Raw genomic sequence first — 14,816 nt, 5'->3', positions numbered from 1 at the left:
TTACACAGAGAGTGGTGAATCTGTGGAATTCTCTGCCACAGAAGGTAGTTGAGGCCAGTTCATTGACTGTATTTAAGAGGGAGTTAGATGTGGGCCTTGTGGCTAAAGGGATCAGGGAGTATGGGGAGAAGGCAGGGATGGGATACTGAGTTGGATGATCAGCCATGATCATATTGAATGGCGAACGGTGCAGGCTCGAAGGGCCGAATGGCCTACTCCTGCACCTATTTTCTATGTTTCTATGTATGATATGGGATCAAGTTCATCTGTCAATATTTTTTGAAGTTTAGAAGGATGAGCAGTGTTCTCACTCTCTGAAACATAAAACTTGCGGGGGTTAACAGGATGCATGCTGAGAGAATGTTTCCCCAGATGAGGTTTGCGGAATGATTGGGTTAACATCTGAGGAGCAAGTGACAGCACTGGGCCGGTACTTGCTGGAGTTTAGAAGGATGAGGGGGTATCTCATTTAAACATCGAATAGTGAAAGGCCTGGATAGAGTGGAGGTGGAGTGGATGACTCTAGTAATGGGAGAGTCTGGAACCAGAGGGCACAGCCTCAGAATAAAAGGACGTACCTTTAGGAAGGAGACGAGGAGGGATTTTGTTAGGCAGAGGGTAGTGAATCTGTGGAATTCATTGCAACAGACAGCTGTAGAGGACAACACATTGGGTAATTGATCGCAGAGATGAATAGGTTCTTGATTAGGAAGGGATCAAAGGTTATGAGGAGATGATTACGGCTAAGAGGGAAAAATAGATCAGCAATGATTGATTGGGAGAGCAGACTTGATGGCCTGAATGGCCTATTTCTGTTCAGGTAGTGGGGCCATGTAGCCTGACAAGTATGGCGTCATGGTGGTGCAGTGGTAGAGTTGTTGCCTTACAGAGCCGGGTTCGATCCTGACTACGGCTGCTGTCTGTACGGATTTGTACGTTCTCCCTGTGACATGCAGGTTTACAAATTAATTGGCTTCAGTAAAAATAGTAAATTGTCCCTGGTGTGCAGGATAGTGCTGGTGTACGGTGATCGCTGGTCGGCACAGACTCGGAGGGCCAAAGGGCCTGTTTCCTCGTGTATCTCTAACCTAAACTGAAAAGATACAAGCCCTTCGGCCCACTATCCACATGCCAACCCTTATTTGTCACCCACACTAACCCATTTACCCAGAGTATTCCGTATCCTTCTATTTAAGTGTCTGCCTAAATGTCCCTTAAGCATCATGTTAAAACCGAGATGAGAAGAACTTTTTTCACACAGAGAGTGGTGAATCTCTGGAACTCCCTGCCACAGAGGGTAGTCGAGGCCAGTTCATTGGCTATATTTAAGAGGGAGTTAGATGTGGCCCTTGTGGCTAAGGGGATCAGAGGGTATGGAGAGAAGGCAGGTACGGGATACTGAGTTGGATGATCAGCCATGATCATATTGAATGGTGGTGCAGGCTCGAAGGGCCGAATGGCCTACTCCTGCACCTAATTTCTATGTTTCTATGTTTCTATGTCTGTATCTGATTCCACCCCTTATTCTGGCCACAACTACTTTATCCATCGCTCACTGAATGAAGGTTGACAAAATATATGAAAATCTTTCTCTGGAAATTCCCTTTAAAATCCCTTCCTCTCATCTTAAAAATATACTCCTTTAATATTGAGGCTACTCCCTTTGGAAAAAGGTTCTGACTGTCGAGCCTATCTAGGCCTCTCATCATTTTAAGTGCTTTTATCAGGTCTCCTCTCAACCTCCGAAGCTCCAGAGAAAACAAACCAAGTTTGTCCATCCTCCCCTAAGAGCTTCTTCAAGAGTTATTTGGCTTCGGTAAAAATTGTAAATTTAAAAATTGTAAAGGCGCATAGTCTGAAGAAGGGTTTCGGCCCGAAATGTTGCCTATTTCCTTCGCTCCATAGATGCTGCTGCACCCGCTGAGTTTCTCCAGCTTTTTTGTGTACCTCCCCTTAGAGCTAATCCCCTCTAATTCGGGCAGCATTCTGGAAAAGCTCTTCTGTGGCCTCTCCAAGTCTCCGCGACTTTCATGAAATGAGGCGACCAGAATTACACCTAATATTCCATTTGTGGCCTAACTAACATTTTATAAGGCTGCAACATAACATCTTTACCCTTGCACTCAATGCTCCTTTGACCGGGGAAAAGTAGCAAATAAGTCCATGTTGTTGGCCAAACCTAAGTTGTTCCCTTCCAATACTCTGAAGGGAGTAAAAATGTTCAAGTTTTATCAGGAATCTGCAGGTTCTTGACAACTCCTCCCTGGGTGTGGTGCTGTAGCTCTTGATGCAAGTGGCAGTTTAACCGCAGCAGAGTAACTGTACCGTACACATGTGCACAAGAAAATATCATCAATAGGCCTCAAGGACAGCTATTTCCATTCTCGGTGGCCATAATGTTGTAACTACAGGCACAAGGTGCTATAGACCTACACAGGAAGGTAGACACTCCCGCCCCCTCGAGTCTCGGGCAGATGGGGCTCGTCAGCCTGGGAAGGCCGTCCATCTAAGAGAGGGAAAACTCTGATTTAAAACTTCCACTGCCTTGTGGCCATATCCAGTCATGGAAAAGGCTCCAGGAGTAAACCTCAAGGAAATCCGGAGTCGGAGCCCCGAAGGGAGTTCGTCGTTGTCTACAACCTCGCTCTGGCAGCTCCTGCGACGGCGCTGGTGCCAAACTGTAACGGCCCTGCTGTTCCTTTGGATCGATCAGCGACGTGGAGAGGGGGGACGTGCTGCATGGGCAACAGCCTGTCCTCCATATGACATCGATCGCCCAGGCTTGCATCCGGCCACACATCACCTGCTGCTCTAGCCGAGGTTTGGAGTAAGCAGCCAACAGCTAGGATGCATCACCCATGGTCAGTCATGACTGAGGGATGACAGATGGCACAATGGGCTAAGTGTTCGGCTGGCAACCGGAAGGTAGCCGGTTCGAATCCCGCTTGGAGTGCATACTGTCGTTGTGTCCTTGGGCAAGACACTTCACCCACCTTTGCCTGTGTGTGAATGTGAGTGATTGGTGGTGGTCGGAGGGGCCGTAGGCGCAGATTGGCAGCCACGCTTCCGTCAGTCTGCCCCAGGGCAGCTGTGGCTACAGAAGTAGCTTACCACCACCGAGTTTGACTGAGGAGTGAATGAATAATGCGATGTAAAGCGCCTTGAATATTAGAAAGGCGCTATATAAATCCCATCCATTATTACTATAGACACAAGGAACTGCAGATGCAAGTTTACAAAAAAAAAGACACAAAATACTGGTGTAACTCAGCGGGTTACACCACTGAAGTGCCAATCACGCAATCCTGTTGTCTAACAAATCGAGCAATCCGAGGCTTCTGCTTTAAAGTCTACAACCTCGCTCTGGCAGTTTCAGACAATGTGTAAAAGTTTGATTTTGGAAAGAGAAAAAACAAGCAGATTGTTGTGTAAAGGGCCTGTCCAACTTACGTGATTTTTTTCGGTGACTTGCGTCATAGTCGCAGCAGGTCGCCGAAAGTTTCCAGCATGTTGAAAATCCAGCGGCGACCAGAAAAAGGTACGACTCTCCGGGGATTACTACTCACGACCATACAGGCGTCACTCCCGCGACATGTCGACACGTGACGCCTGTACTGGTGGTGAGTAGTCGCCCAAAGAGTCGTACCTTGTTCTGGTCTCCGCTGGATTTTCAACATGTTGAAAATTTTCAGCAATCTACTGCGACTATGGCGGGTGCCGGCAAGTTACCGAAAAAAATCACGTAAGTGGGACAGGCCCTTAATGTTCTCCAACTACTGCCAGCTGCCATTCAATGAGGGACTGTATCTTTGTATGTTGCTGTGTCCCAGCCTCTCGATGGCTATGTGCAGATGGCATGTGATGTTCCTACAAGTTCTCCATCCCCAGAGTAATCGCAGGATCCTATAGAAATCACAAAGGAATCGCTGCCTACCTACGTACGCACGCACACTAGCTGTGGCGATCAGTGCTCCCGATTTGAACATCAAGACTCTTGGCCAAAGTCCAACCGTTCCTCTCAGGAACACCGCACCAGATCTCGAGAAGCCCTTGAAGCAAACTAATGGGATAAAGCTAGTGAAACTCCTCACTGGAGATGCTGAGGTTACCATCAGGAGCCAGTAGGAAGGACATTCTATGCAACCTAGCAAACAAGTTCACCCTCTTCTGCTTATATTCCCCGATCACCAAAATCTGTTAGATCTCTGATCTCCAGATCATCTGTCCTTTCCCCTCCACAGAGGCTGCCTGGCCTGCTGAGATTTTCTATGTCCATAAGTACATAAGGAGCCGATTTGGGCCATTGGGTCCATCAAGTCTACTCCGCCATTCAAGTATGGCTGATCTATCGTTCCCTCTCAACCCCTTTCTCCTGCCTTTTCCCAATCACCCCTGACACCCGTACCAATCAGAAATCTATCAATCACCACTTTAAAAATATCCATTGACTTGGCCTCCACAGCCATCTTTGGCAATGAATTCCACAGATTCACCACCCTCTGACCAAAAGAAATTCCTCCTCATCTCCTTCCTAAAGGGAAGTCCTACATCTTTTAAAGCTTATACACAATACATGAAGGCAAGTAGTCCATGTGCCTGTGTGTAGTTTCAGTTTAGTTTATTGTCACGTGTACCGAGGTACAGTGAAAGGCTTTTGTTGCGTGCTAACCAGTCAGCAGAAAGACAATACATGATTACAATCGAGCCACTTAATTGCAGATAGACAAAAATGCTGGAGAAACTCAGCGGGTGAGGCAGCATCTATGGAGCGAAGAAATAGGCAACGTTTTGGGGTGTTCCCCTTCTCCTTCTCCCCTTAACCTATGACACCCTTGCTAATCAATCCTTCAAGCATGACCACAGAATGGTCCCCCCCCCCCCCCCTCAACTGCACGTTGGGGGGACAGACCCAACGGGTCTGCACTTGGTCTAATTTCTCTTAAATCTTTCCCCTAGGTAAATCTATCCCAGTTCGCTGGATACTTTCAAGAGAGAGCTAGATAGGGCTCTTCAGGATGAAGGGTTTCGGCCCGAAACGTTGCCTATTTCCTTCGCTCCATAGATGCTGCTGCACCCTCTGAGTTTCTCCAGCACTTTTGTCTACAGAAGGATCTCCACCCATTCCTTCTCTCCAGAGATGCTGCCTGTCCTGCTGAGTTACTCCAGCACTTTGTGTCTATCCCCTGCATCTGCAGTTCCTTCCTGCACATTCAAGGGTGGGTCGCAGGCATTCTGTGTTGCACGACTGACTCCATCCATGCCTGACGGTGTTGGTGGGGACCACTGGTGGGCTGTTTTGTGAACAGATGCGGGCTGTTTTGCCCCAGAGGTGTGGGAGAGGAGAGGAGGGGAGGGGGAGGAGTGGAGGGGGCAAGATTTGGGAAGGCGGTGCAGGGAGGGCTCAGATCTGGTGGATGGGAGCGGAACAGCAACCCAGCGTGCTGCTGGAACCGGTCCAAGTAGTGAGTGGCTGGTGCTGGTGCTGGAATCCCAGCACCGAGGGAGACAGAGACAGAGACACAGAGACACACAGAGAGAGGGGGAGAAGTCAGCATATGGACCGCCCGCAAGCAAGAGACCACAAGCCGGCCCCTGGTCTTGCTCGTATTTATAGAGCAGTTGCAATGTGACCGATTATCCCAGCGCCTGTCTTATATAAAAACACAACCCTGGTGTCAGCTTTCAACTCCGGGCTGGTGGGAATGGCGTTACGGGCAGGACCAGGCGTGGACAAGCCTCACAGGGTGAGTAGTTAGTTGGTGAACGAGCAAAACTGCAGACACTCTCTCCCCGAGAAAAAAACAACACCTTTTAGCTGCATATTCCGTCCTTTTTATTACAGCGAGGAGCCTTTTGCAAGGAGAGGCTGCGAGCTGTGAGAAATGTCCCTGCTAGCTGCCCGCACTGACTCACTGCTTGTCGGCTTGTCCCAGCCCCAAACACCAAACCCTCAAAAACCAAGCCAGCAAACCCCTCCGACTGCTCCCCTTCAATGTAACACGGGGTGCATGCACTGTCTGACGGCCCGGTAACTCTGACACCGAGGGAGGAGTTTAAACACAGGAGGGCATGGATGGAGTAAGATAAATGCAAGGAACTGCAGATAGATGTGCGGGTTTTTACGCCCAAACAAAAAAAAAAGACACAGAGTGCTGGAGTAACGCAGAGAGCCAGGCAGCATCTCAGCTGGGAATTTCGAAGGCAGAGATAGATAGATTTCTGATTGGTATCACTAGAGGCAGGAAACATGTTCCCGGTGTTGGGGGAGTCCAGAACCAGGGGCCACACACACAGTTTAAGAATAAGGAGTAAACCATTTAGAACGGAGACGAGGAAACACTTTTTCTCACAGAGAGTGGTGAGTCTGTGGAATTCTCTGCCTCAGAGGGCGGTGGAGGCAGGTTCTCTGGATGCTTTCAAGAGAGAGCTAGATAGGGCTCTTAAAGATAGTGGAGTCAGGGGATATGGAGAGAAGGGGTTACTGATTGGGGATGATCAGCCATGATCACATTGAATGGCGGTGCTGGCTCGAAGGACCAAATGGCCTACTCCTGCACCTATTGTCTATTGTCTATTGTATCAGGTGTCAGAGGTTATGGGGAGAAGGCAGGAGAATGAGGTTGGGAGGGAGAGATTGGATCAGCCTTGATTGAATGGCGGAGTAGACTCGATTGGCTGAATGGCCCAAATTCTACTCGGATCACTTCTGCCCTTGTGAGAACATGGGTAGGTGACAAAGGTAGACACAAAGTGCTGGAGTAACTCATTGGGAGAGGCAGTATCTCTGGGGAACATGGGCAGGTGACGAAGATAGACACAAAGTGCTGGAGAAACTCAGCGGGTCAGTCAGCATCTATGGGGAAAAAGGAATAGGTGACGTTTCGGGTCGGGACCCTTTCTTCAGACGTTTTGGAGCAATGCACTCTGTATCTTTTTTGTTTGTAAACCAGCACCTGCAGTTCCCTGTGTCTAATGAAGAGTCTGTGCCGGGTCTAAACGCGTTTCTCTGGCATTGAAAGGCCACGTCTCGGGAGTTAGCTGGCTCCGTCTATGTTTGTGGCTGATATTATTAATTATTCAGTTTTCATTTAGTTTGACATGTCAAAGTCACTCTTTTTTCAAAGTGTTAAAGATATTTATTTGCGTGATATAAGAAAAAAAAAAATTGTTATTGGTGGAGCAAACATTGCTGCTTGGGTTTGGGGTGAGGGTAAAAGTCGGCAGATGTTTTGCCCAGATGTAGGGGTGCTGTCAATGTGGGGAAGCAAAGTGTTTTGTAAAGTAATGTTTCAAGAGAGAGAGGTTCAGGCCTTGGCTATAAAGCCTCTGACTATCAGTCTGCATTGTTTGTGGGGGTGGGGCAACAACCCCTGTCCGATCGTTAACTATGTGTACTTGTTATGTTAACTTGTTAACCATGGTAACCTTTGTGCGGGCAAAGGAATAGATCGGGTGGACACACAGACTCTCTCGCCCAGAGTAAGGATTCAAGATTCAAGAGAGTTTATTGTCATGTGTCCCAGATAGGACAATGAAATTCTTGCTTTGCTTCAGCACAACAGAATATAGTAGGCATAAATAAATACAGAACACATCAGTGTGTCCATATACCATTGAATATATATATATATATGTATACACACACATAAATAAGCATATAAAGTGCAATGTGCTATTAATGTTCAGAGTTTTGTTTGAGTTGAGTTTAATAGCCTGATGGCTGTGGGGAAGTAGCTATTCCTGAACCTGGATGTTGCAGATTTCAGGCTCCTGTACCTTCTAGGCAGTGGGGAGATGAGTGTGTGGCCCGGATGGTGTGGATCGTTGATGATGCTGCCAGCCTTTTTGAGGCAGCGACTGCGATAGATCCCCTCGATGGTAGGGAGGTCAAGAGCCGATGATGGACTGGGCAGTGTTTACAACTCGTTGAAGGGAATCGAGAACCAGAGGACATGGGTTTAACGTGAAGGGGAGGGGAACGGGGAAGATTGAATAGGAACCTGAGGGTTAAACTTTTCAGACTTCAGACTTTTTTCGGGTCGAGCCTTCTTCAGACCTGAGACATCTGACAAAGAAGGGTCTCGGTCCGAAACGTCACCCATTCCTTCTCTCCAGAGATGCTGCCTGTCCCGCTGAGTTACTCCAGCTTTTTGTGTCTACCTTTGGTTTAAACCAGCGTCTGCAGTTCCTTCCTGCACACTTCTGTACCTCTTGCCTGATTTCCTTTCCCCATGTTTACTGTCAAACTGCACGGAAACAGGCCCTATGGCACAACTTATCCATGCAAACCAATATGGCCCATCTGAGTTAGTCCAATTTGCCCGTATTTAAACCTTTAAACCTTTCCTATCAAAATGCCTGTCCAAATGTCTTAAATGTCGTTACTCCACCTGCCTCGACCACTTCCTGTTGTTGATGCTGGTGCTGTTCCGTGCCACCATTAGGAAGGCTTTAGAGGCCTGTGTGGAAATATTTGTTACTGGGACACACACAATTAAATGCTTGGCCAACGTTTCTCCTGCATATGGTGTAAGGAATCATCGCATTAGTCATCGCACAACCTCGCTGTGTGCAGCAGGGCTGGAGGTACAGACTGGTACCATGTTTGCAGCAGATGTTCACTCTTTGCACTCTGCTTTGAAGCAGGGCAGCTGTGGTGTAATGCAATGATGGACCTGAGCAGATGCTTGCTGGGCCTTGTCCACATCTGCCAAAGCTGAATTAGTTTAGTTTAGTTTAGAGATACAGCGTGGAAGCACGCCCTGCGTCCCACTGAGTCCATGCCGACCAGCGATCCGCCTACACTAACATTATCTTACACGCTAAGGACAATTTACAATCTTTACCAAAGCCAATTAACCTGTATGCCTGTGGGACGAAAACCAGAGCACCCGGGGAGAACGTGCAAACTCCGTACAGACAGCCCCCGTTGTCAGGATTGAACCAGGGTCTCTGTAAGGCAGCAACTCTATCGCTGTGCCGCCGAGTCTGGGCGGATTTCTCAACTAAGGAGTTTGTGGGACTGGAGAATATAACTCACCAAACTGGAGATGTTGGAAGTCTGAAATCAAAACAGGTAGTGCTGGAAATTCTCGGCGGGCCAAGCACAGCATAATTTGGAAAGACGTTTTGGGCCCAGGATCCCTTGTCAGAACTGACAGAACTTTCTCAGAGCAAGCCCCATAGTCGTGGAGCACAGAAACAGGCCCAGAGCAAACACCTGACCAAGATGACCTAACCGACCCTTAAGGGCCTGTTCCACGCGCATGCGACTGCATGCGCCAAGCGCGACCAAACCAGAAGCGGGGGTCGCGCGGTGGTCGAGCGAGTGATGTGAAGTTCGAGCGAAGTCCGCGGGAAGTTCGAGCGTGACGTACGGCGTCGAGACGCTGCGCACGCCCGTCGAGGCGGTGCGTACGGCCTCAACGCGGCTGCGGGCTGGCAGGCCGTTGTCGAGCGGAATTTTTTAACACTGTCAGTTTTCCGTTGCCCCGCACGATGTCGGGACCAGCTCCGCACAACATACGGCTTCGGCGATCGAAGTGGGACCGGCCCCTGCGAGGCCGTACGGCTCAAGCGACCACGTTAGGTCGCGCTTGCCGCATGGAGTCGCATGCTCATGGGACAGGCCCTTAACCCTCTAAACCTTTCCAATCCATGTACCTGTCCAAGTGTATAACTCTCCGTTCAGACAGTAGCCATAGTTAGCATTGAACCCTGGTCTCCGTAAGGCAGCAAGTCTACCGCTGAACCACCTGTGCTCGAGACCATCTCACCTGCTCACATTGATAACTGGGGCACAGTTCCAAGAGAAGTAGACCTCTCTTGGGGCCAGGGACATTTTTATATCCCAGTTAATGTCATTAAAACCAGGTCATCATTGCATTGCCGTCCATGGCAGCCGTCATCTTGGTTGGAGCAGCAGTAGAGTTTCTGCCCCACAGCGCTTGCAGCGCCAGAGACCCAGGTTCAATCCCGACTACGGGTGCTAATTTTACGGAGTTTGTGCGTTCTCCCCGTGACCACGTGGGTTTTCTCTGAGATCTTCAGTTTCCTCCCACACTCCAAAGACGTACACATTTGTAGGTTAATTGGCTTGGTGTCATTGTAAATTGTCCCTTGTGGGTGTGTAGGATAGTGTTAATGTGCAGGGATCGCAGGTCGGCATGGACTCGGTGGGCCGAAGGGCCTGTTTCCGCGCTGTATCTCTAAACTAATCTAACAAGAAAAGAGAGGAGATCTTCCTCAAAGTCGGGATACCTTGAGGAGATTTTGCAGTGGAGCAGTCAAAACGTAGACACGAGGAATTGCAGATGCTGGTTTGCCAAAAAAGACACAATGTGCTGGAGGAACTCAGCTGGTCAGCCAGCGTCTCTGGAGAACGTGGATAAGAGGTTTTCAGGTCGTGACCCTCCATCAGTGTGAAGAAGGGTCCCGACCCGAAACATCATCTGTCCATGTTATGATAATAATAATAATAATGGATGGGATTTATATAGCGCCTTTCTAATACTCAAGGCGCTTTACATCGCATTATTCATTCACTCCTCAGTCACACTCGGTGGTGGTAAGCTACTTCTGTAGCCACAGCTGCCCTGGGGCAGACTGACGGAAGCGTGGCTGCCAATCTGCGCCTACGGCCCCTCCGACCACCACCAATCACTCACACACATTTACACACATTCACACACAGGCAAAGGTGGGTGAAGTGTCTTGCCCAAGGACACAACGACAGTATGTACTCCAAGCAGGATGTGCAGGAAGGAACTGCAGATGCCGGTTTAAACCGAAGATAAAGACAAAATGTTGGAGTAACTCAGCGGGACCGGCAGCTTCTCTGGAGAGAAGGAATGGGTGACGTTTCGGTTTGTGACCCTTCTTCAGAACAGAATGTTCATTTGTGATTAGACTGCACTATTAAATGCCTGGTTAAGGATGTAGGGAAATAAATGGCTCTTGCATTGGGCTTTTGATGGCACCGGGCCTCGCTGGAGTTTAGAAGGATGAGTGGGAATTTTAGAAGGATGAGTGGGTACCTCATTGAAACACACCAAATAGTGAAAGGCTTGGATAGAGTGGATGTGGAGAGGATGTTTCCACTAGTAAGGAAGTTTAGGACTAGAGATCATAGCCTCAGAATTAAAGGACATTCTTTTAGGAAGCAGATGAGGAGAAATTTCTTTACTCAGAGGGTGGTGAATCTGTGGAATTATTTGGTCAGTGGATACTATATATTTAAGGCAGAGATAGATAGATTCTTGATTAGTACGGGTGTCGGGTGTTATGGGGAGAAGGCAGGAGAATGGCGTTAGGAGGGAGAGATAGATTAGCCATGATTAAATGGCAGAGTAGACTTGATGGGCCGAATGGCCTAATTCTACTCCTATCACTTATGACCTTATGCTGTTATGATTGGGTGGGCCTGGTAGTGGAGATGGGTTCTGGACTGCAGTGTGTGATGGCTCCCAGTCTCGGGGCATTGAGTAGTTTCAAGCACACACTGAATAATTGAGTATCTAGGACACGGTTGCTTGTTTTTGGTGACAAATTCCATTAGCCTCTTGTGCCAAAAGGAAAATGTTATTCTATTTTTCTTTTTAATTGACTAAAATGGTTATAAAATGGCTTAAACATCACAACTTCAGAAAGCAAAACATTCTTGCTATTGAGGGAGTGCAGTGGAGGTTTACAAGGTTCATTCCCGGGATGGCCGGACTGTCATATGTCGATAGAATGGAGCGGCTGGGCTTGTAAACTCTGGAGTTTAGAAGGATGAGAGGGAATCTTATTGAAACATATAAGATTATTAAGGGTTTGGACACGCTAGAGGCAGGAAACATGTTCCCGATGTTGGGGGAGTCCAGAACCAGGGGCCACAGTTTAAGAATAAGGGGTAAGCCATTTAGAACCGAGATGAGGAAAAACTTTTTCACACACAGAGTTGTGAGTCTGTGGAATTCTCTGCCTCAGAAGGCAGTGGATGCCAATTCTCTGGATGCTTTCATGAGAGAGTTAAATAGGGTTCTTAAAGATAGCGGAGACAGGGGATATGAGGAGAAGGCAGGAACGGGGTACTCTATTGTGGATGATCAGCCATGATCACAGTGAATGGCGGTGCTGGTTCAAAGGGCCGAATGGCCTACTCCTGCACCTATTGTCTATTGTCTATATCAATCGGAAGAAGGGTCTCAACCCAAAACGTCACCTATTCCTTTTCCCCAGAGATGCTGCCTGACCCGCTGAGTTACTCCAGCTTTTTGTGTCTATATAATTGTAAAAGGATAGCGCCCTTAAATGCAGGAAAATGTAAGTAAGTAAGTACGTTTATTGGCCAAGTAATCACATACAAGGAATTTGCCTTGGTGCTCCGCCCACAAGTAACAACATGAGATACAGTGACAGTTACGAATGACTCAGAAAACACTAAATATTAATAATAATAAAACATTAATGATAAAACATCATTGATCAAGCAAGTGCTTCAACAGGAACGTTGTGAAACATAGCTGGAACTGAGCTGCCTGTGACTAAAGGGGTAGACAACAGTGGAGGGGCAGAAGGGCCAGCCAGAGCTCCACGCAGTGATGTAACTCTCATTGTCTCTACATCGTATCTCTTCAATGCTCACAGTCCGATTCAGCCAATCTGTGTGTTTACCTACTGCTTTCTCACTGGCTGCAGCAACTGAGGTATTAGGGATTGGTTATGTAACAATGCATCACCATGATCTTATATAATAAAGCGTTCTGCCTGAATGAAGTGAGCGTTAACTCTGCTTTACCGCACGGCTGATGTATAGAATATAAAACAACCTCTGGGCTGTGCGTAAAACAAAATGGCTTGTCTGCCTGCACAGGGTTACTGCACTTCAAAATAATTTGGTCGGTCTCTGAAGCTATTTGGGATTTGGAGACGTCTGAAGAAGGGTTTCGACCCGAAACGTCACCCATTCCTTCTCTCCACAGATGCTGCCTGTCCCGCTGTGTTTCTCCAGCTTTTTGTGCCTATATTCGGTTTAAACCAGCATCTGCAGTTCCTGCCGACACAATTTGAGATGTACCAGGGGTTACAATTAAATGGCTTCATAGAAACATGGAAAATACGTACATGAGTAGGCCATTCGGCCCTTCGAGCGAGCACCACCATTCAATATGATTACGGCTGATCATCAAAAATCAGTGCCCCGTTCCTGCTTTCTCCCCATATCTCTTGATTCCGTTAGCCCTAAGAACTAAATCTAACTCTCTCTTTGAAGTCTAAGAGTCATACAGCAAGGAAACAGGCCCTTTGGCCCAATTCACCCATGCCGACCAGTATCCCCCCCCCCCCCCCCCCCCCCCCCCCATGTGTAGCGTGTTTGTTATATTAATGCAGTGCTTCTTATGCCCCTGTCCCACTTAGGAAACCTGAATGGAAACCTCTGGAGACTTTGCGCCCCACCCAAGGTTTCCGTGCGGTTCCCGGAGGTTTTTGTCAGTCTCCCTACCTGCTTCCACTACCTGCAACATCCGGCAACCACCTGCAACCTCCGGGAACCGCACGGAAACCTTGGGTGGGGCACAAAGTCTCCAGAGGTTTCCGTTCAGGTTTCCTAAGTGGGACAGGGGCATTACACTGGTGAATGGTTCACTCAAGGGTGAATGAAATTACTTTGGGGTAAATGAAGCTAGAGGGGTGAATGAAGGGTGAATGACTTAATTTATTCAGATATTTATATATTTTTATGTATACTTAAAAAAGGCATTGCCATTAAAGTGATTAGTAAGTTTTTATTGGTTTTAATGGCAGTGGAGCTGGAAATTAGATTCTTTTTTCTGTCTACCTATGGTTTCCTAATTTCAAAGTAGCAGGCTATTTCCCAAATTTACTGTAATATAACCTTTTAGGGAAGACCAGACGAGCTAGTGAGATCATAAATGTATAAATGGCAACACTGGAGGATCGCCGTAGGCAACGGTGGAATTGTAACTATGCTTTGTGTAGCAATTTAATTACCAAAGTTGATATTTGGTTGCTATTGTGAGCATTCATCAGAGAGAGTTATAATAATAATAATAATGGATGGGATTTATATAGCGCCTTTCTAATACTCAAGGCGCTTTACATCGCATTATTCATTCACTCCTCAGTCACACTCGGTGGTGGTAAGCTACTTCTGTAGCCACAGCTGCCCTGGGGCAGACTGACGGAAGCGTGGCTGCCAATCTGCGCCTACGGCCCCTCCGACCACCACCAATCACTCACACACATTCACACACATTCACACACAGGCAAAGGTGGGTGAAGTGTCTTGCCCAAGGACACAACGACAGTATGCACTCCAAGCGGGATTCGAACCGGCTACCTTCCGGTTGTGGAATGTTATATTAGTTGGATACTAATATATTAAATCATGTACTCCATGGTATTTTGAGCTAGTTTTCAAAGAAAAAACTGTAGTAATCAAAGCCCAAAAGGATAGGATGGGGCTGAAGACCAGCGTTTAGAAGTTGGAATGGTTTCTAATAGAACGATTCCCTAATTCAACTTTTTTTTTCACTCCTATAGTTTTCTTTACATATTTTTAGGATGTTCAAATAGTTGAATAAAATAAACACTTAAGAAATGAGTTAATTTATGTTTTTTGCTCATGTGACAAAATAAATTCTACACACGGGAGAATAAAATGAAAATTACCACAAAAAAAAAACATAAGAAAATTTAGTCACTTGGTGAATTAAATTTTGTGGTGAAGACTCGAGGGTGAATGACACTGAAATCGTTTAAGAAGCACTGTCTTAATGTACGAAACTTGCAGACAATTTAAGTAGCACAAG

The 14,816-nt window shown here is 47.3% G+C and overlaps 1 protein-coding gene across 7 annotated transcripts in view; it reads left to right on the top strand.

Moving 5' to 3' along the window:
- Positions 1 to 14,816, top strand: part of ank1 (ankyrin 1) — a 208,595-nt gene that overhangs the window by 68,268 nt on the left and 125,511 nt on the right. The window contains exon 1 of one of the 7 annotated variants that reach the window (XM_033014022.1): positions 5,520 to 5,744. The exons of the other annotated variants lie outside the window; for them this stretch is intronic. Coding sequence (XP_032869913.1) covers positions 5,703 to 5,744 — 42 coding nt within the window. The 5' untranslated portion in view covers positions 5,520 to 5,702. Of the gene's footprint in view, positions 1 to 5,519; positions 5,745 to 14,816 lie in introns of those variants that run through there. 7 annotated transcript variants of the gene reach the window in all.

The sequence above is a fragment of the Amblyraja radiata genome, chromosome 39 (genome assembly GCF_010909765.2).
Source record: "Amblyraja radiata isolate CabotCenter1 chromosome 39, sAmbRad1.1.pri, whole genome shotgun sequence".
Taxonomy (NCBI): domain Eukaryota; kingdom Metazoa; phylum Chordata; class Chondrichthyes; order Rajiformes; family Rajidae; genus Amblyraja; species Amblyraja radiata.
The sequence above is the reverse complement of the archived record's forward strand: the minus strand, read 5'-3'. Positions and strand labels throughout refer to the sequence as shown.